Source organism: Ochotona curzoniae, unplaced genomic scaffold (genome assembly GCF_017591425.1).
Source record: "Ochotona curzoniae isolate NIBS_2020 unplaced genomic scaffold, NIBS_Ocur_1.0 scaffold_2453, whole genome shotgun sequence".
NCBI classification, from domain to species: domain Eukaryota; kingdom Metazoa; phylum Chordata; class Mammalia; order Lagomorpha; family Ochotonidae; genus Ochotona; species Ochotona curzoniae.
In genome coordinates this window covers 14,334,445-14,357,194 of record NW_024467094.1, presented here as the reverse complement: position 1 = coordinate 14,357,194, position 22,750 = coordinate 14,334,445, and the positions used below count along the sequence as shown (strand labels likewise).

The following is a 22,750-nucleotide window of genomic DNA, read 5'->3' as shown; positions in this document are numbered from 1 at the left end:
ACGTTAGTCTTTTGCTTGTCCTCTAAAGCCCTTTTATTGCCGCCTTAGGATTCTTGTAATGGAAGTCTTGGGGTTTTTCTTCTATTTAGGCAATAGTAGGCAGTAGGCAGTCAATTTGAAGAGTGATATAAGTGAATAAAAATTATAGGAAAATATGATGTATTAGGGTCTACAATGATAACCTCAGTAATCTGTCCTGTATCGTTGCTCTTTGCTAATCTTAGCTCTGGTGTACTCTATAGATGAGTGGAACGAAGCAAAGAAGGATCATTTTACGTAGTCTGACCTAATTCAAGTAAGAGGCCTTTGGATTCAAAGTGGCTTACACCAAGATGGTACCAGTAGTCTTTGAATGCCAGGATACTGTTCAGCCATATATATTACTCATCACTAGCTGTTAAGTAAAGCTAATGGTAATACTAACTCTTGTATAAAAAGGCAACCAATAGTGTAGAGGTAGGTTCTTCTTCAGTGTGAAGTTAGCTTCTGCCACCAGTATAGGAGACCAATATATAGTCCCACCCTTCTTGCTTGAGCCTAGTCCAGCCCAGACCATTGCATCCACTTAGAAAGTGGAGCAGGAGATGGAAGATCTCTGATTCTCTGTTTATTTGTCTTTCTAGTAACTCTGCCTTTCAAATAAATAAATCTTTTGGAAAGGGAGAGGAATGCACAAATTCACCAGAAGATAGGTGTAAGAAGGTTGGGACTGCATCCCATAGACGTGCAGATTTGCATCTCAGCTGCTCCACTTCTGATCTAGCTCGCTGCTTATAGCCTGGGAAAGAGCAGAGAATGGCCTGAGTTCTTGAAACCCTGTACCCACATGGGAGACCCTGAAGAACCTCCTGGCTCCCTGCCTCAGATCAGCTCATCTCCAGACACTGCAACCGTTTGGGGAGTGAACCAGTGGATGGAAGACCTTCTTTCTAGCTCTCCTTTTTGTAAAATTTGCCTTTCAAATACCTTAAGCAACCAAAAAATAGTGTTCATAGCTGCTTTATTCCTAACAGCTGGAAATGAGGAAAAAACACAATGTGTGCCAGTAGAACTCTGGACAAATTCATTATGGTGTATGCCTTTCTTACAATGGCATACTGCACATCAGTAAAGAGAATTGGACCACTAACGATCCACAGAGCAACATGGGTGAATTTTATAGGTATAACAGTAACTAAAAGAAGTCATGTTCTGAAGACTTAACTCAAAGTGTAAAAACTCACCAGCTTATATTTTAGGATTTGTGTATTTGATTATAGCTTTATTTAAAAATGAGTAGTATAATCTATTCCCTGCTTTTAACAGTTATTATCTATTGAGAAGGAAAGTCAGTAAATATTCCATGAAAGTACATTTCATGTTCTTGTCTTTAAATTTTGGATTGAGGTTCATATCAATTTGCTACTTGGCTGCTGTCACCGATTGAAACTAAGATTTTTTTTTTCATCCTAGTCAGTTTATGGTGAATCTTCTAACATCATGAAGGTTGAAATTCTAAAAAGTTAACATAAAGACCTTTTGTCAAATTCTTAAAAGATTTGAGGATATGCTGAGATACTATTTGGTAATGATGGTCATCTAAGAATATAACTTTAATTTGTCAAGTCTACTTCCTTAAGAGGAAGTTTTGAGATCCTTTGAAGAGTGATAATATTTTGAAATACTTTAAACACTTCTTTTTTAAAGAAAAAAGATTTATTTATTGGGCACAGTGCTATAGCCTGGTAGCTAAATCCTTGCGTTGCATGTGCTGGAATCCCACGGGTGGGCCAGTTTGAATCCCTGCTGCCCCACTTCCCATCCAGCTCCCTGCTTGTGGCCTGGAAAAGCAGTTGAGGACAGCCCAAAGCCTTGGGACCCTGCACCCGTGCGGGAGACCTGGAAGAAACTCCAGGCTCCTGGCTTTAGATCGGCTCAGTTCTGGCTGTTACTCATTCTCTAAAAATCTTTCTGATAAAAATTAAAAAGTCTTTAAAAAAATAAATAAACAAAAAATAAAAAGAGATTTATTTACTGATACTTGGACACTATTTTATAAGTCTGAGTCTTTACAAATGTGTTCTTATTAAATCAAAAGGCTGATGTATTAGAAGTTGATTCATTTAAGTAAAGTGTAACTGTAGAGAAACTCTGGCTTTTAATAGGGGTTAGGCATGAAGTGAGGAGTTCAGAACAGTCCTTGTTCTCAGTTTCTCATTTAAGTTACTTTTTTGATTCCTGCGTCCTTTCTGCTGGGCTAAGTACTGTTTTTGACAACTAGATACGCTGGAATCCCATCCTCTGATAAGCGTTTTAGTGTAGAAGGAGTACAAGGATAACCAGCAGACATTAAAAAAAATCCAGGTAGATTTTAAAATATGATAACTTGGAAGCTAGCAGTCACAGCTAAGTGCTGTAGTACAAATGTCGTACAAAAGTGCTGTCTTTTCAAGTTTTGCTACAGAAAACAGCCTCATCAGATAGGAAATAGTAAAGCCTCATTCTTCTCCATCAAGGTTCCAAATATGTGGTTGTCACTTTCCTCTAGATAACCTCTAATTATAGGAGAGAGATTTGAAGTGTAAAGTAGCTCTGGCTCATGGACACTGTCACTCATTGCATTCTGTTTTTCCCCAAAGCAGGGTGTATGTTGTTCAGATGGAATTTAGAGTCCAAAAGATGTCAAGTAAAACACTAATTCTAACTGCCTTTCTCAAGTGTCAGATATTCATGTGAGTTGGTAAACTAATTATAGGAGTTTTTAAGATATGAGAATTTAATAATTATTTTAATATGATAAAAAATATTTGGAGAAATTAGGAAATCTGTTTATTGTTTATAACCAAAATTCTAAGTGTAACCATTTTAATTTATATAAGATATATATAAATTCCTGATTTAACTGTTTGAGAACCTCTATATCTGACTTTTTAAAAGTCAATGAAGAGTTTTTCACCAAAGAAAAGTTTTAATTCAATAGAATAAATCCTAATTCACAACTGAAAGCCAGTATTGGACTAATAAAAGAATGATTATTAAGATGGGTAAAGTTCCTTCCACAAGTCAGTTCAAGAGGAAAAGGGAAAGAAACAAAATAGATAAATCACAATAATGTAGTAATCTTTAACACTCCTTACTTGAAGTGATTTTTGATTAAGAAAACTGAAAATTTGAGTACTAGATAGTTAATAATATTTTTAAATTAGATTTGATAATTGTATTTTCTTAAGTTTTTATCATCTGCTACAGATATTTAACTTTATTTAACTATATATGGCTGAAATATCTGACATACATGTCAAAGTTACATGGAGAGACATGGGTATTTGGCCTAGCAATTAAGCACGTGTGTTCCATGTTGAAGTGGTCAGCCCACTGTGACTCCGGCTTCCTGCTAATGCAGGCCTTGGGCGGTAGTGATTATACTTCAAGTACAGGAGACCTGTGTTGAGTTCCTTGCTCCAATTTTTATACACATTTGGGAATAAACCAATGGATGTGCGTTCTCTTTCTGTCTCTCTGTTTCTGTTTCTGTTTCTCAACCTCTCAAATAAATTATTAAAAACATTTCTTAAAAAAAGCAGGAAAAAATTATATGAGAGAGTATATGGTATAGATGAAAGAAGAATGGACATTGTGAATAACTAAAGCCATGTATTGGTTATGTGAATTTTACTTTACACTCTCCTGTAAAAATTTTTTTAATTCTCCAAAATAAGAAAAAAATGACAGCTAAGGAAAAGTTTGAACTTTTATCAGGTAGTTTTTATATTGTTAGTTTTTTTCCATGTTCTTTAACTTTCATGTTCTTCACTTGCAGCATAGGTTGGGTATGATGTCGTGTGTGAGCCTTAAAAGAATAGCTAGACAGTTGGTAGGGAAAGTTAGCCTCTTAAGTTTTGATGGTAGAAGTTACATTGGTAGTATGCTGCCTTTTATTAAAGAACTTGAACTTCAGATGCCTTTAAGTCTTCCTTCCCCCAACTAGTGACTTCTTTTCATGTTCTTATAATGATATCCAAAATATATAATGTGCTGTCGAGAGATTTTAGGTGATCTATTTCTAGCCTTTTTATTCTACTTTATTTATTTTTCTCTCTTCCCACTCCATTCCATGAGCCCTGGCTTTTCTGTTTCTGGAATTTGCCTCATTGTCTTGATATTGTTCAGCTTTCACATTTTAATATACTTTGGAAAATGCTTTCCTCCCCAGTACTACATTTTTTCTTCATAATAATGGATACCATTTTTATATATTTATGTAACTTTGCTTCATGTTTCTCTTTTGTAGTCATGAGAGCAGAACTAATTTATTTTGTTCATGAGTTTAGCCTGATAGCTTTTCACTAGTACCTGGCAGATGGGATACACATAGTAAGCATGTATTTAGAAGAGGAACAAAGAAGTGAGTGATAGTCACAGCTCCTCTTACGCTTGGAACAACACTAAGTGTTGAAGATAAGTGGGATTTTTTTTTACAGTACCCTCCTCAACAAGAAATTTGGTAGCACATGGTATAATCCAGTTGTTTTTCCTACTTTGGTTTGGATTGGATATCTTTTAGATGTTAAGTTTACAAACATATAAGCATATCTGTTTAGGACTGAGCTTCTTGACAGCTAAGTTTAGTTTATTGGTTGGCAGTTGTGACCAAGCTTTACATCATTAAAGAGTTAATATATATTTGAATTCATGTCAAATTTTGTTGCTTTTTTTAGTTCTCTAAATTTGGCTTTTTTCCTCCCTTTTCTCAGGTACTCTCTGCCCTTGACATACTCCAACCTCCACACATTGACTATTTTGAAGAAATGTATCCTAACCAGGGGATATGAAAGAAGGGGACAATTTAGTACGATGATTATTAACTCATTCTAGCACCTTCTGGGGTTTAAGCCTTGAAGTATATTAAATTTCATCCTTACAGAAGTGGTTGAGTATCTGGAACGAGGTAATTTTGAAATTTAAATATCTGGCTTAGCTGTTATCAACAGGTTCTGAAAAGTGATGAACAGAACAGGACACCTAGGCAGATATTTAATATCTACACTTGCAAATGAGAGTCATTGTTACTAAACCCATTTTAAGGGTGAAACCAGTGAGACAGCCAAGTTGTAAAATCCAGAAAGTGCTATTCAGTTATGGTGGCTGTAGTGGTGATGGTGATGATAATACCTATAAGTTATTTAATCTTTATCAGATGCCAGGTATAATTCTAAGTTTTTCATTCATGTCAGTTTGTTAGTCACTGTAACAACCCTCCTGGTCAGGTATTGTGATTATCCCCATTTTGCAGAAGAGGGAATTGAGACACAAAAGGTAAGAAAATTGACCAAGATCACATAAAGTAAATGTTGAGATTGAATTTGAAAAATTTTGGTTCATAAAATATTTCATGATAATAGCTCTTGTGACTGTGTATGAGAAATATTCAGACATAGGCTAACTCATCTCTCATTCCTAGGCAAAATGTCGTGAGTTTCGGTTGTTCACTTTGTTTGGTAAAACTGTAAGGAAGGATGGATAATCCTAAATCATTGAATTTGGTGAGCTCATATTAGCATAATTCACTTGTGCTGTAGGCTTTTCATGAACACTTCAGGACTTTTACTGAAAACCGAAACCAGTATAATAATAAGGTTCTTTTTCTGGTTTAGCATTGAAATAAATGAAAATCTCATTCTTATATACAAGTGGTAGGTAATTCTATCTTAGGTATTTACTTTTTAAATTCTCATAGAATTTTAAAACGATTAAGAGCTTTCCAGAGAGAAAGCAAACAGCTAAGCTGGCTAAGAAATTGGGAAACTTTAAAAGGTGATATAATTGTCACCAATTCACACCCCTGGAATGTTTGATCTGATAAATCAGAAATTATGGAATGCTATATAATCTTTGGTGATTTCTTAATCGGTGATGAAATTAACCCCCTTTTTGCGGTAAAGCTCAGTGGACTTGGCCTCTCCAGTCCTAGAAAGGACTGTCTCTTGACGAGCTGCTGGAAGATAAGTGTCTGTACACCTGTTTCCTGTGGCCAGGCCAGATACTGCTGACTCATTCTATGTTAAAAAGTAAAAAATTAACCAAAGTGTGGATGACCTATAAAAGTTACTTTCGCCTCGACCGTAGCTGTGTGTTAGTGACTAAGGAGAAGGCATTAGTGATTCCATAGACTTCCTGAAGATGACTGAATCTTCTCTGAAGAAAAGGAAAAGAGCTTGTGTAATTCAGCAAAATTCTTTCCTGCTGCTGGCCAGAAGCGATCGTTTTCATCCTTTTAATTAGTGCAAAGGAAACCCACATACTGGAAAGCATTCCTGCATTGGAATAGTAGTACTGTTTCTGCCTCTTTGGAAGTGAAGTTGCTAAAACGTTCAAGTTAGAATAAATTCCCTTTATTATTATTCTTATTGCATCATACCCTTCATTCTAGCAGAAAGATGAAAAATTAAAATCAGCAAGGAAAAACCTCATAAGGCCTGTTCAAGTTTCTGTTGTCTTTTTCACAGTGGAGTTGTTAGGACAGTGTTTAATTCTTCAGGAATGATTGATGTGACAACATGGGCAGGTGTTGCCAATCAGTAAAACTCACCTAAGCCTTGGCATCAAGGGGTTTTATTGTGGTTTGGTCACATAGGCATTGAACACCTGGGTGACTGACTTTAGTTAGGTACTTGGTCTCCAGCCCTCCTCCAGTTCCTCCCTGAGGCCCCAGGCAAACAAAAACAGGTGTTCACCATAAATCATACTGTTAGCATGAGCTGTATGTCATGAGCAAATCCTCTGACTCACTAAAACATGGTTATCAAGCAAGTATTCCAGTGGCATAGTTTACTGCCTAGAAATAATTTAGAGACCAGTCCTAAAGGCTTCTGAAATGTACAGGATTCAGGCTGCCCAGGTGTGCTGAGGTAATTCTTTACTGTGCATTAATGGCGTATCATGTTTGTATAAAAGATAATTTGTGAATATGGGTATGATAAATAAATGCCAAATATATATGCAGGTTCTTCCCACGTGGTTTTAGACAATGTTTTGATTTTATTTTTTAATTTGCAGTATTATGGCTTTGCAAGTTTTAGAGTGGGTAATATTTTAAGTTTTAAATAGGTATTGCTCTATATTCATGGATTCAACCAACTGCAGATAGAAATGATTTGGAAAAAATATGTATTAAACATGAGTACTTTTGCAGTGTAATAAATAATGCAGTGTAATAACTACTTATAACATTTACATTGTATTAGATATTGAAAATAATCTACCCGTTTAGGAGGAGATGTGTGCTATATCATCAAAGAGATGTGAGAGGTCTTCCATTCAATAATTCGCTTCCCAGATGGCTATAAGCTGGGACCTATAGCTTCTTCCAGGTCTCCCACATGGGTGCAGAGACCCAAATACTTGGGCCATTTTCTGCTGCTTTCTCAGGCACATTATTGAAGCTGGATCAGAAGTGGAACAGCTGGGATTTTAACCAATGCACATATGGGATTCTGGAGCTTCAGGTCATGGCTTTACCAGCTAAGCCATAGCAGCAGCCCCATACATTCAACATTTTTAAAAAGATTTATTTATTTTTATTGCAAAGTCATATGCAGAGAGAGGAAGAAAGACGGAGAGAAATATTTTCCATGTGATGATTCACTACCCAAGTGGCTGCAACAGCCAGAGCTGAGCCAATCCAAAACCAGGAGCCAGGAGCTCTTCCAGGTCTCCCATTGGGGTGCAAAGTCCCAAGACTTTGGGCCATCCTCGACTGTTTTCCCAGGTCACAAACAGGAAGCAGGATGGGAAGCAGGGTTGCTGGGATACGAACCGGCGCCCATATGGGATCCCAGGACGTTCAAGGAGAAGACTTTAGCCACTAGGCTACCGCACTGGGCGTCAACTTTTATTTTTAAAGATTGATTTATTTTTGCTGGAAAGTCAGATTTATAGAGAGGAGAGGCAGAGAACAAGATCTTCATCTGGTGATTCACTCCCCAAGTAGACTCAACAGCCAGAGCTGAGCTGATCTGAAGCCAGAAGCCAGGAGCCTCTTGCTAATCTCCCACTCATGTGCAGGGTCCCAAGGTTTTGGGTTATCCTCAACTGCTCTGCCAGGCCACAAGCAGGAGGCTAGATAGGAGGTGAAGCAGCCAGGACACAAACCAGCACCCATATTCAACTTTTTTTTTTTAAGTTTTACTTTTTTATTTCATATTCAACTTTTAAAAGGCATTTTAATCTAGAAGATGTCTTAAAGCAATTTAATTCTGATTGAAATACATTAGGTTAATGTGATTTTAGAAATTCTGTGTTGTATGAACATTTTTATGTGGTAAAATCTACTTTTTAAAATATTTATTTATTTTCTATTGGAAAATCAGATATAGAAAGGAGGAGAGACAGAAAGATCTCCCGTCCAGTAATTTCACTCAGCTGGAGCTGAGCTGATCTGAAGCCAGGAGCTTTTCCGGGTCCCCCACGTGGTTGCGGGGTTTTAAGGCTTTGGCCCATCCTCGACTGCTTTTCCAGGCCACAGGCCGGGAGCTGGATGGAAAGCAGGGCCACCAGGATTAGAGCCGGTGCCCATATAGGATCCTGGCACATTTAAGGCGAAGACCTCAGCCATTAGGCTATCATGCCGGACCCTAAAATATACATTTTTTTGAAAAAGATCTATCAATTTATTTGAAACAGAGTTAGAGAGGAAGAGACATAAAGAGATCTTCCTCCTGCTACTTCATTCTCCAAGTGGATGTAACAACCAAGAATGGGCCAGATGAAAGCCAGGAGGAGCCTTGAATTCCATCTAAGTCTCACATAAATGGCAAGGGTCCAAGTACTTGGGCCATCTTCCTCTGCTTTTCCAGAAGCATTAGTGGGGGCCTAGGTAGAGCAATTAAAACACAAACCAGTATATATATGTAATGCTGCCATCACTTGTGGCAGCTTAACCCACTATGCAACAGTGCCAGCCGCTCAGAGTGTCAGCATATAGTGTCATACAGTTAATCAAGGATATTTCTCAAAAGAACTACAGTAAGGAGTGTATATTAATGCCAACTAGAAATTTAGGCTAGATTTGGGAAAGCCATGCATCTTTCCTTAAGCAGGTTTTAAAAAGCTTAAAAAAAAGAAAAGTAACCATCTCTTTCCTTGTCTCTGTGAGATCTGCCTTTCAAATAACCATGTTTTAGTGAGCCAGTTCAGTGGCTTAAGAACCTAATCCTCCACCTGCTAGCACAGGCATCCCATTGGATGCCAGTTTGTGTCTCACCTACCCTATTCCTGATCCATCTCCCTGCTTACAAGCTAGGAAAGCAGTGGAGGATGCTGTGCCCACACAGGAGACCAGGAAGAAGCTCCTTGATCCCAACTTTGGATTAGCTCCACCCTGGTCATTATGACTATTTGGGGTATAAGCCAGTAAATGGAAGACCTCTCTTTATCTTTCCCTCCCTGTAAAATCCACTTTTCAAATAAAAATAAATAAACATTAAAAAAAAAGATGCCTAGAATGTAACTGTTACTAATATACTCTTAGGGTTCAGCAAATGCAGCATAAGGAACAGCACATTCCACCATGACGTCTTTATCTTCTGATTTTGGGTGTGTGTGCGTTATAGTTAATTACTAGTTAATATAGCAGCCTTGTAAGTGTATTTTTTGATAATCTTAAAGGCTGTACATTTTTCTCAGCTGATATGTTAGCTTTTAAAGAGCTATAGTTTTCATTCATTTTGCGCTTTGAATTTCCACTTGGAAATCCATATGAAAACAACTTGATACTTAATTACTTTGAACATGATGAAATGTAATCTAAAAGAAACCAGTTCTGATTGTTTGATTGGAAGACAGTATTATACTTCAGTGAGGATTCTGGACTCAGTACAAATACAAACAGGCTTCTTACCAGAAAGTACCATATGTTTACTGAACTGGAAATAAGATCTTGGTTTGCTTTGGAAGAAACTTATTTTCAACTTGAAACAGAATTTTAAGAATATGGGTGGTGCAGGTCTGCTTTGCTACAAGCAGTTTTGTCCTAAATCAATGAAAAGTCTAGTGCGGCAAGTAATCATATATTCCAGTTTTCTGGGACAATCCTGGACTTTGCTAGTCCTAGTACAGTAATTAACCAGTCCCTACTCTAAGTGTTATTAGTACCCTGTTTGGATGATAAGCTTTGGCAATACTTAAACAAGAATAGATTGTCATACAGAAATTTGTATGTAAGGAAACCTTTGCATCCATTTCAACCAGTTTGAGTCTCTATCAGAACAGTTCTAAAATCTTCAGGGAGCCCTAGGAGTCAGTGAAGAGGTAAGAGCAAACAAAATGAAGTGCATATACACATTTGTAAGGTTACTCTTTCTGCCATGGAATCAGCATAGACTTAAATCTCTATCATAGGAGCTTCAAAGATTCTCATATTGCTAGAATTTTCTGCTCATTTATTCCATAAACGTACGCATCAACTGTTCTCAGAGCCAGGTATTTTTGTGTATTTTGTTCACAGTTGTATTATTAGCAGTATTATACTTTGTGATATGAATTGGATATAAATTAATCTTTGTTAAATAAATGGAATAAGATAGTCTCCATGTTTCAGGTTTATAGGCTAGTATAAGGCATAAGATAGAATTACATAAATCATTGCTAGAAAATAAAATAACAAAACCAGTGATCTTGGGGATATGATCTCCATTCTGTTTCTTGTTATTTCCTGTTTTAGATTCCATGGAAAGCATTTGATGAATAGAAACAAGGTCTTTCACTTACCCATTATCACTAGTGATGTTCCTTACCTCTAAAACCTAGGATGGAAATCCACAGAAAGGAAAAACAAAAGAACCTGACTACTGTTTACTTTCTTTTCTTTTTTCTTAAGAAATTTACTTATTTTACGTGAAAAAGTTTCAAAGAGAGAGAGAAATCCTCCTCTGGTTCACTACCCAAAAGATCACAACATCCACAGCTGGGTCAATCCAAACCTGGGAACCTGAGCTCCACTTGAGGGCAGTGGCCCAGGTCATTGGGCCGTCCTCCACCGTTTTCCTAAGCCACCATCGGGGAGCTAATTTGGAAGTGGAACAGCGAGGACTAGCTCCAGCATCCATACAGGATGCTGGCACCATAGGCAGTGTGCTGCTGCTGAAACTGCCTTTCCTCAAAGAGACTACAGCCCATAGGAGAGAAAGAAATCACGATCATATATGGTAGAGCATGCCAAAAGAATATAGACAAGTAATGTGAAACTTTAAAAGGAAGAAAGATTATTTCAGACAGAAACAATAATAAGGAAACTGTGGAGGGAAAGGGTAGAAGGATATGAACAGCAGCATTGAGGAGAATAATATTCCAGATTGAGTGTAAGAAGCATCTTTAGAAGATGGTGAGTCATCCAAGGTGTTATACTAGAATTCAGTATTCAAAAAATGAGAAATTGTGCTATAGGGCCTAGTCACAAAAGACCTTGAATGTTGAGTTAATTTTAATCAATAGGCATTGAGGACTCATTGAAACCTTTTTATAATGAAAAAAGAATTATAAATGTACTTTAAATTTCACCTACTTATATATTCATTTGAGAAACAGACAGTGTTCCCATTCACTGTTTACTCCCTCAAATGAAAATAATAACTGGGACTGGGCCAGAGTCAGGATCCAGGAATCTGCATTTCCCACATTGGTGGTAGAAACTCACTAAATTGAACCTTCACCACTGCTTTTCAGGTCTACACTAGTAGGATGCTGGAGTCAACAGTCAGAGCTGGCAATATAACTTATATATTCCCAAATGGAGCATAACTGTTAACTATAGGCTAAATGCCTGCTGCCAGATGTATGCTATGAAAACTTAATAGGCATTTTTCTGTTTCATATAGTAGAAAAGTTCTGCAAATGGATAGTGGTAGTGATTGTACAACATGGCTAATATACTTAGTACTCAGACATTTTTTGCTTAATGATGATTTAAAGTGGTTTTATGCAATGTATATTGTATCAAACTAAAAAAGTAATAAAACAGTAAAGCCCCATAATAAGAATTTCATTCATTGGACTAAGAGGCAATGACTGTTGTGCAAGATTGTTGTAAATGGAGAGAACAGCAATACCTGGCAACTTCCTAGATAGTTTCTTAAAGTATGCAATGTTTCTTTTTGCCTTAACTTTCAAGCTTTACCCTCCTCAAAGCTGTACCAGCAGGTAGAGTAAAATATAACAGCTACTGCCATTGTTATTAAGGAACTCAGGGTTTAGTAGCAGTCATATTTTTCAAATAATAATAATATAATAGTGATAAATTTTACAGTAGACATGCAACCAAATTTTCCTGTAGATAAAAATACTGGGCTGAAAGCCTTGAGACCCTGTACCCGTGTGGGAGACCCGCAAGAGGCTCTGGGCTCCTGGCTTCGGACTGGCTCAGGTCCTGCTGTTGCAGCCACTTGGGGAATGAATCATTGAGCGGAAGATCTTCCTCTCAGTCTCTCCTCCTCTCTGTATATCTGACTTTCCAATTAAAAAATTAGTAATAACAATAAATCTTTAAAAAGGGAGGGTGGGCCCGGTGCAGTGGCGCAAGTGGTTAAGGTCCTCGCCTTGCACGCCCAGGATCCCATATGGACGCCAGTTCTTATCCCGGCAGCCCTGCTTCCCTTCCAGCTCCCTGCCTGTGGCCCGGGAGAGCAGACGAGGAGGGCCCAAAGCTTTGGGACCCTGCACCCACATGGGAGACCCAGAAGAAGTTCCTGGTTCCCGGCTTCGGATTGGCACAGCACCAGCTGTTGTGGCTCACTTGGGGAGTGAATCTCGGACGGAAGATCTTCCCCTCTGTCTCTCCTCTCTGTATATCCGCCTTTCCAGTAAAAATTTAAAAAATAAATCTTTTAAAAAAAAAAAAGAGGGGGGTAACCATTATCACTTTGGATAGATGCTAGTAGCCCAAAACAAACAAACAAAAAAATACACAAATAATTCCATGGCTAATAATGAAATTTTAAGTACAGTCCTTTTAAAATAGCAGTGAAGAATCTTAAATGCCTAGGAATTAAGCCAACTAAATTTGTAGAAGACCTGTATGATGAAAAGTATAAGACATTTAAAAAGGAAATAGAAAAAGAGTTGAGAAATGGAGAAACTTACCGTGTTCCTGGATTGGCAGGATCAGCATCATCAAAATGTCCATTTTGCCAAAAGTTATGTACAAATATACAAATAAAATGTTTAAAATAAAGAAAATTCTAGTAGAGCTTCCTGTATGCAGCCATTACATTATTAGTAGGCTAAGTATATTTTCTGTATCTCTAGTCATTCTTACTATTTTTCCATAGAATTTTAATTCCTGCTTATGGGTTCATATAACCCTTTTTTCCCAGCTTTTGTAGTTATAATATCAGACACTGCTTATCAAGGGCAATGCAAGCACATTGTACAATACTCATTCCTTATTTTTTACTAAGTGGGTATTGTGAACAAATGGATAAGGCACTGTTTAGAACACACAGCTAAACGAAACGGGGCAGCACTTAATGGATCATCATATTATTTCATGCTTTCTCAGCTACTATAAAAGGCCCTCACTATCAGTTTTATGTGGTACACCTTCTAGATTGTTCCTACAGGTTTTTGTTCTCTTTATTTTGAATCTTACCTGTCATGAAAACTGTGCCTTTTTTTTTTTTTAATAACTTGGGCTTGAAATCTCCAAGCAGAACTACACAGGGGTATGATTCCTGCTGACTGTAATGTGCGCTAGACAGATCAGGTGAGTAAATGCTCTCAGATTGTATTAAGCACAAGAACATTTGAACCAGATTGGACATAGAAGGTTTGGTTTTGTTTTGAATTGGAAAGACAGATATACAGAGAGGAGGAAAGACAGAGCAGATTTTTGTCCACTAATTCACTCCCCAAGTGGCCAAAGCAGCTTGAGCTGAGCCAATCCAATGCCAGGAGCCAGGAGCCTCTTCTGGGTCTCCCACACACTTTGGGCCATCCTTGACTGCTTTACCAGGCCACAAGCATGGAGTTGGATGGGAAGTGGAGCAACTGGGACGTGAATGGTGTCCATATGGAATCACAGTGGATGCAAGGCGAGGATTTAGCCACAAGGCTATCATGCCAGGTCCAGAAATTTTTTCAGACATGGTAAGGAAGGGTCTGAAAAGGAAGGGTCTGTGGTCTTAATTTGAAAGGCTGTGGTTTTGTTTTGTTTGAGAAAGTATTAAGATTATTGACTTATTGGCAGTTACGTAATTTATTTGCCCTATGCATCTTTTACCATCTGAATGTACTAAGAATTGAAAAAAAAAAAGCCTGGTTCTCCATGTATGAAAAATTGCAGCAGCTATCCCTAAACTAGGTAAAGGCTTTTCTTTAAATCACAGGGTTTGTTTGTTTGTTTTTCTGTTCAAAGAAATAATCATTGTCCCAGTGCCTTTGGCTCTGAATCTTCAGATTGGAGGGTAATACTGGGGGGGGGGGGGGGGTTGGTAATAGCCAGGCTCTATCATCTACATTTGACAGACCCAGGGTTTGCTTTGTCTTCTCCAGGGCACTTGGTGAGGAGGAGAGCTGAGGTTTGAAGTAATGTCGTTTTCTCTAGGATGTTTTTCCTCTTTTTTTTTTTAAAGACTATACATAGTTACAGCCTCAATCACAGCACCTCATCCGACAGAACCCTCTGGGCTGTAACACAGTATGCAGAGTGACAGCTTTCCAGCTTGTTTTCTTTTCCTCAGGTGTAGAATTGATTTTTTTTTTTCAAGTCAGTTTTAAATTGCAGTTGGGGTAGTTTTGATTTTTGGACATTCTGTGCAACAAATTAGTTGCTTTAAAAAGAAAAGGGATTTTCCTTTGCCTGGGAAAGAGGTTGTCCGTATTCAGACATTTTTAACAAGATGACCTTTTATTCCATTGATTTCTATAGAGAGACACAGGCATGCTTGAGAAAAGGTCAGTGATTCTAATTGAAGCGCACACCAGTTTCCTAGTTGCAAAAGCGCCCAAGCTTTTTGTTACAAAGATGATGAGATTTAGAGCTGGCCATTTGTTGTGAGAGAACAAAATTCTCTGTGACACATTGCTGTTTTTCTTTCATGTGGAAAGAAAATCCACAATATCCTCCAACCAAATTGTCATTATTCACACTGTTTTTATTCAGATTAGGCAGTTTTATACTGAGATGTAGGTTAAATTCCTTTTCCCCCAGGCCTGATTTGTGAAAAAAAAATGTGATAAAAGATGTTTGTTAAGTTTCACATATTTATGTGTAAATTGAAGTTAAAGCTTGTTTTAATTGTTGTTCCTGTACTTGTCCAAAAAAATCTGTGGCTTGAGGAACCACATGTGATATCTGTGGTCTACAGTTTAATAAGCCAAACATTTACCTGTTCTAACAGGTATTCGGGGGGGGGGGGGTGGAGTTTAAGTCTTAGAACTGTTTACCAATATAAAACATATTTCATGAATATTACTATTGAAAAGATTTCCTTTTTATAATCTAGCTGAATGTTGGTTTCTAACATGAAGGGCAAAGGAATGATAATGTTAAGTGTGATTAGTAAAGAATGGGGATTAAAATTGGGATTTTCAAAACTTTCAATATTCATCCTGTAAGAAGTAACTTGTTATAACAGGTTTTGTAATCTCCCAATGCAGATAATTCAGTTAAATATTCCATTTTTTGTTATCTGAGAATTTTTTACACATCATTAATAGTTTTTTATGCAGCATCAGTTGCTTGCTGTACATAGAATATTAAATTTGCTCTGACTTTAGTTCATTTGAGTAGACAAGCCAGCTTGCCCTAATTTTGACCCCTTGATAGTAAAATTTAAACCCTAATAGACACCTTTTATTTTAACCTGAAACAGTGCTGTACCTTCTCCACTTCTGCATAATTGGAGCTGTCCAAAATGCTTAACTCTGTTTAAAACTTTCTGTTTTCCTGGCTCCTGGCTTTGAATCAGTTCAGCTCTGCTCATTGCAGCTACTTGGGGAGTGAAGTTACAGATGAAAGATCTTTGTCTCTCTTCTCTCTGTAGATCTGCCTTTCCAATAAAAACAAATAAATCTTTTTAAAAAATTGTTTCAAAGGAGAGGAACCAAGAAAATGGGGGATGGGCATCCTAACTGCTAGTCTAAATACCTGCCCACTTCTCTATTATTGTTTAACAGTATTTTATATGACATGTTTGCACAATACTTAGTAAACATTTATTTCTGATAGTTTATAAATTTCCCTAGTTTTTACTTTCTGTCATGTGCTGAGTGCATTTTACTCTCTGTGTGAGAATTGGGAAAACTTTACTCTGTAGAATGGGTTGGCCAATTTGAGCATGAGAAGTTAACTATCCAGGAGTCTCTCTTATCCCTGTGAAGCCTTTGTGGCTCCTCCATTATATGTTCTTGGTAGGAGATTAAGTGGCAGCACTATCTTACAACTGGTTCCCCTTTTCCATTCTTTGTGCCTGTCATGCTGTCGTTACCTCTTAATTCTATGGCCTGATGGCCATAGTCTTGAGTTCAGTGACTTACTATCAAATTTTAAATAGGAGCAAGATCTTCATTCTTTATTCCAAGTGCTTATAATCAATTTAAGGCCTGTCATATCAGCATTCTACTAGTTTGAGGTAATAGAATTGCCTCTATTGCAGTGGAGCTGGCATTGTGACCTAGTTAGGCACCCACTACGGGGAGCCAGAGCCTGCTGCCACTGTCCTGAGATCCCCAAATGAATCACCAGGAGTCAAATGTCCATGCAAACGCACAAGGGTGGTTTTTTTGAGCTAGCTGGGTCCCCTGAGCAAGATCCCAAGGCCAAGAATTGCAGGGTTTTTAAAAAAAACAGCTAATCAGACTGGTAGCTTTTCACGACCTATTTACAATTGAATTTACAATTCAAGACCCCAGTCGCAATTGGTTAACAAGTTGGTGGGCTGTGTGGCAAGCAAGTCTTACATAAAAGGCAATTAGCAGTGAGCCAATGGCTGCTGAGATGCTGATTCTGAGGTTTCTTGCTTCTTGCTGGTTTTCCTCAGTACCTTTACTGGACTGTTCTTATTAACTAGAAATTTTTTATGTAATTTCCTCCTTCCACTTGAGATCCTAAGAACTACCATCACCTCATACCCTGTGATAATAGTCACATGTTCCTTTTAGTTCTTTTGAAAGCCCTTGCAAGTTATGTTGTATTTCCAAGGCCTAGTGCATGGCAAATACTAAGGTAATTTTAAAGAACTGCTGAAGTTCAAACTCAGCTGAAAGTTCAAACTCAACTTATGCTTTGAATAGAATTACTGTAGTTGGAGTATCTTACATCAGCTCTTTGAAACACCTGTTTTCCAGGTGGAACCCTGTCTTACCTTAAAAAAAAAGAAAAAGAAAAAGAAGCAGCAGCTTGATCCTGGTCTTTTCAGTTCTATTAAAAAATACATATAATGGGCCCATCGCAGTGACCTAGCAGCTAAAGTCCTTGCCTTGAATGTGCTGGGATCCCATATGGGCGCCGGTTCTAATCCTGGCAGCCCCACTTCCCATCCAGCTCCCTGCCTGTGGCCTGGGAAAGCAGTCCAGGACAGCCCAAAGCCTTGGGACCCTTCACCCAAGTAGGAGACCCAGAAGAAGCTCCTGGCTCCTGGCTTCGGATCTTCTTAGTTCTGGCCATTGCAGCCACTCAGGGAGTGAATCAATGAATAGAAGATTTTCTTCTCTGTCTCTCCTCCTCTCTGTTTCTTTAACTTTGCAATAACAATAAATAAGTCTTTAAAAATAAATATAATGGTTCCAGCTTTTGGCAATAAAATGCTGTCAGGGCTTTCAACTCTTATAGGATAATACTGAATAACAACAAAGCCACATGTAGTTTAAACTTCTGAAAAACCTCCTAACTCCATTATCATTCTCCTGAACTGCTTAGCTTTCTGATTATTAGTCTCGTGACATACTTAATTCAGATGTGAGGAGTGGAAGACACCCATGGGACTAAATCTTTTGTGGTTATATCCCACTGTTCTGATTTTAATGCTGTTTTTAAAATTTGTTAGGCACAAAGGGACATGTATTATGTGAGGACCTAGAGTTTTTAAAGCCATTAAATGTATCAGACTAACCTGAATTGGAGGATATGGGGAATCATTGTGATTTTTGGTCATTTCATGGAAAAGCCAGGTCTCCTACTATTAATTCCATGTATTAAAGCAGTACCTCTGGAAACTTAATAGACTTACAACACACTAACAGTCAGAATGTAATTTATTTAGCTGCCAATCACTGAACTGCTTTTTCTCTCACATGCATGCTATTCACTATTATTCAGTTGCACTAACAGCCACAAATTTAATAATTATATGTTTAATTGGAAGTTTTTCCTATTTTTGAAGAAAGATTATTTATTTATTTATTTTAAAGGCAGACTTAGAGAAAGACATGGTAAGAGTCAGAGATCTTCTTTCTACTGGTTTGCAACAACTGGTGCTGGGCCATCAGGAGCCAGAAGTAGCTTTTTCCAGGTGTCCCATGTGGGTTGCAGGGGCCTAAGGACTTGAACCATCTTCTGCTGCTGTCTCAGATAATAAGGGAGCTGGACTGAAAGTGAAGTGGCGGCTCTACGTACTAAACCAAAATACTGGCTCCCTTCTCCTGTTCCTTATAAATCATTCAGAGGAAAACTAGATGAAAAAAAAATAGGATCAGTTTTATTTTTGTGGAGCGGGGCGGGGGGTGGGTGACGAAACAATAGCTCAATTGTCTAATCCTCTGTCTACATGCACCAGCTTCCCATGTGAGCACCAGTTCATGTCCCAGCTGGTCCAATTCCTGTCCAGATTCCTGCTTATGGCCAGAGAATGCAGCAGAGGTTGGCTCAGTGTCTTCAGTTCTGGCCATTGCAGCCATTTAGGGAGTGAACCAGCAGATGGAAGATCTTTGTTTCTCCTTCTCTCTAAAAATCTGCCTTTCCAATAAAAAATAAACACTTTTTAAAAAATAGGATCTACTTGAAGTAGTATTTTTAGTATGATTTGCATGAGTAATCAGGATTTGTTTGATTTTTTAAATTTGTTTCTTTGGGTTCATGAAATATTAGTTACGGGATTGTAATCTGACAGCCAGTACATTTTTCTTTGTTCCTTTGTGTTTCCAGTCTCATAATTGCAGTGCCTAGCATTTAGGTCAGTTCCAAAAATGTGTCCTGTAGGGATATATGTTGTGACACATAAGACACTTAAGCTAATGCCCATATTCTATATCAGAGTTACTGGTTAGAGTTCCAATTTTTCTACTTTAAATTCAGCTTCTTGGGCCCAGCGGCATGGCCTAGCGGCTAAAGTCCTTGCCTTGAATGTGCTGGGATCCCATATAGGGGCCGGTTCTAATCCCGGCAGCTCCACTTCCCATCCAGCTCCCTGCTTGTGGCCTGGGAAAGCAGTGGAGAACAGCCGAAAGCTTTGGGACCCTGCAACTGTGTGGGAGACCCGGAGGAGGTTCCTGGTTCCTGGCTTTGGATTGACACAGCACTGGCCGTTGTGGCTCACTTGGGGAGTGACTCATCGGACGGAAGATCCTCCTCTCTGTCTCTCCTCCTCTCTGTGCATCTGACTTTGTAATAAAAATAAATCTTAAACAGATTCTAATTCTGCTCTGCTGCATAGTAGACAAGTGCCTTCACCTCTCTATAATGTTCTTTGTTCATTTCTATACCTGGAATCGTAATAGACTTTCTGCTTATTATAATGAGGAGTTAGTGAGACAACATAATTTGGAAGGCAGCATTAGAAAGAAAGAGCAAGGTCTTCTATCTGCTGGTTCAGTCTCCAAATAGTCACATCAACCAGGGCTGGACATGGCCAAAGCCTGAAGCCAGGAACTTCTTCAGGGTCTCCCATGTTGACGCAGGGGCCCAAGCATTTAGGGCATTCTCTGCTGCTTTCCCAGACACATTAGCAGGGAACTGAGTTGAAAGTCTAGTAGCTGAGACTCCAAACTGGTGCTCACAAGGGATGCTGGCACTGCAGGCAGCAACAGCCTGCTACACCAAAGCACAGGCTCCTAGAGGCAAAATCACTGTGAAGCCGTAAGTCTAGCACATCAACAGTGTCTACTGTTAAAATCTTGTTGCTTGCTTTTTGTCTTCTATTTGAGTTTTAAGTGTCAATGTTAGTCTTTTTCTAACCTCTGAAGTGTTGCTTTGCATTTATCCATCTTTTTTTGTCTTGTCATTGAGTTGGCATGCTTTATGCACTCAGTTGGTACCCAGTCAGTATTTATTGATGCTAATGATGGTGGTTAATCAAAGATGCTGTTGGCACTATTTCCAAAGATTTCTTGAGTAATCATGACTTCCAAAACACAGGAAAGGACTCAATCATCTTACCCATAACTGAAAGCCACAGTTTGATGTCAGCATGTCAGCATTGTGTCTGAGGTGTTTGTGTAGCTTTCTCTGCCAAATTATCTCTGACAGGATTCCTGGCATGAAGCTGATTATTCTGTATTCTCACATTATTTCTAAAATAGGAAAGTCATAGGAGGTGAATTAAACAACTGTTGATTATAATACAGTTAAAATTTATGTTGATTGAAGCAAAAGGTCAGGGCAAGCTTACAGGTGAATTTTAGCTGGCTACAAAGCTATAGTTTATTTTCCTAGTCATCTTACTCATAATTCTTTTTGCATCAGAGAAAATCATTCAAATCTGCTTTTAATTTAAACCAGCTCTTTTCTGCCCCTCCTCCTCCATATTAATATCTCTAAAATGTTTCCACTTCATTTCCTTTGGTCCTCACAATATGCATGCTTTTGCTTTTCCTGCTTCAAATTTTATTCTTTATGAAGACTTTTTTTTCAACAACTTTCATGGAAATCTAGTAAAATGTTTTACTTATACTCTGATACTTTTATTCTGGTTCAGAACAGTTTCTGAATCCATGCACACTTCTATTTAGACACATTTTACTTACATCTCAGCTGTTTGCAGTGGTGTGCATTCTTGTAAAGAATGTCATGTCATTTTGGTTTTATTTGTAACCCAGAAATAGTTTACACACTTCAGTGTTTTTAAATACCCAGATTCTTAACCAAAAAAGGGGCAAAAATTGAGAAAATTTGAGAACTAGCCTCCCATCAGATGCCTGTCCTATAACCCAGCAATCTAATTCAGACATTTTTCCCCATTCTCTGATCAGTAATTCATACCCCATCATACACATACGTACAACTGATCCTTGACTCCCATAACCCATTTGTATACACACAGACACAAGCACATGTGAATATATTTTGAAGAGGTTGTAGAAAGATAGAATTAAAAGATAGCATTTTCTGCGAACTAAAGATTCCATTTATGTATGTATTCATATGAAATGTTTAACTTTTTAAGATTGATTTATTTTTATTAGAAAGTCATATATACAGAGTGAAGGAGAGACAGAGAGGAAGATCTTCCATCCATTGATTCACTCCCCAAGTGACCACAACAGCTGGTGCTGTGCCGATCTAAAACCAGGAGCCAGGAGCTTTTCCTGGGTCTCCCACACAGGTGCAGGAACCCGTTTGGGCTGTCCTCTTCTGCTTTCCCAACCCTCAAGCAAGGAGCTAGATGTGAAGTAGACCGCCAGGATTAGAACCGACATCCATATAGGATCCCGGCACATGCGATACAAAGATTTCCGCTGATAAGCTACTGCGCCGAGACCAAAATGTTTAATTTTTAAGTTTGTCATATTCATTTTTAAAAGTAATAGGAGGGCCCAGATCGGCACAGCTCTGGCCATTGCAGCCACTTGGGGAGTGAATCAGTGGACAGAAGATCTTTCTCTCTGTCCCTCTTCTCTGTGTATTTGACTTTCCAAGAAAAATAAAATAAATCTTTCCAAAAAATTTTCTTAAAAAATATTAGGGAAATATGGGCCTGGCACAACAGCCTATTGACTAAATCCTCACCTTTCATGCGCTGGATTCACATATGGGCATGAGTTTATATCCCAGCTGCCCTGCTTCCCATTCACCTCCCTGCCTGTGGCCTGGGAAACAGTCGAGGACGACCCAAAGCCTTGGGACACTGCACCCGCATGGGAGACCTAGTAGAAGGTCCTGGCTCCTGGTTCGAATCAGCTCAGCTCCAGCCATTGGCTACCTGAACCAACAAATGGAAAGTCTTTCTGTAATCTCCTCTCTGTCTATCTGCCTTTCAAATAAAATAACATTTAGAAATAATAAATCTTTTTAAGTAATAGGAAATATGAACTGATTTATAAGGGCAGAAAAAATATTTCTTGATTGTCAGATTCCAAATAATTTGGCTAAAGAAAGGTAAAAGAGATGAAGGACTTGAGCAAAGTTATCTAGATAGAAGGAGGGAGACAGGAACAACTTGCCACTTGAGTTTATTAATGATTGTTTTTGAGTTATTGGCAAAAGGTTTATCACTATTTGGCTACTCAATCTGATAGTTCTTTGAAAATCAGGGTCATTACAACCTGTGTTTGAATTTTATCTCTTAAATTGGAATAGTTAAGAAATTATGGTATTATTAGCAGTAAATAAGAAGATGCATTAAGTAGCACAAAGCTTCAGAAGAGGCTAATGTCCATTTTACCTCACATAGCCCATAAATTAAAGACTGTAATTCAACTGTCTAATTTTAAAATAATCCATGTGCTGTGATAGTTATTTGATGAATAACTGGGAAGAACAGACTTACAATGTGAAACAACTTGGTGGAATACAAAGACCACTGAACTAGCTAATCCTGACATTTCACTCACAGAAATGACTGTG

General features: G+C 38.2%; 1 protein-coding gene across 3 annotated transcripts in view; it reads left to right on the top strand.

The window, feature by feature from the left end:
* NLK (nemo like kinase) overlaps positions 1 to 22,750 on the top strand; it is a 125,365-nt gene that overhangs the window by 62,682 nt on the left and 39,933 nt on the right. For all 3 annotated transcript variants that reach the window (XR_005885964.1, XM_041001642.1, XM_041001643.1), the window contains exon 3: positions 4,734 to 4,789. Coding sequence is in view for 2 of the 3 variants with exons in the window: in XM_041001642.1 (XP_040857576.1) it covers positions 4,734 to 4,789 (56 nt within the window). In the remaining variant the exon portion in view is untranslated. The remainder of the gene's footprint in view (positions 1 to 4,733; positions 4,790 to 22,750) is intronic.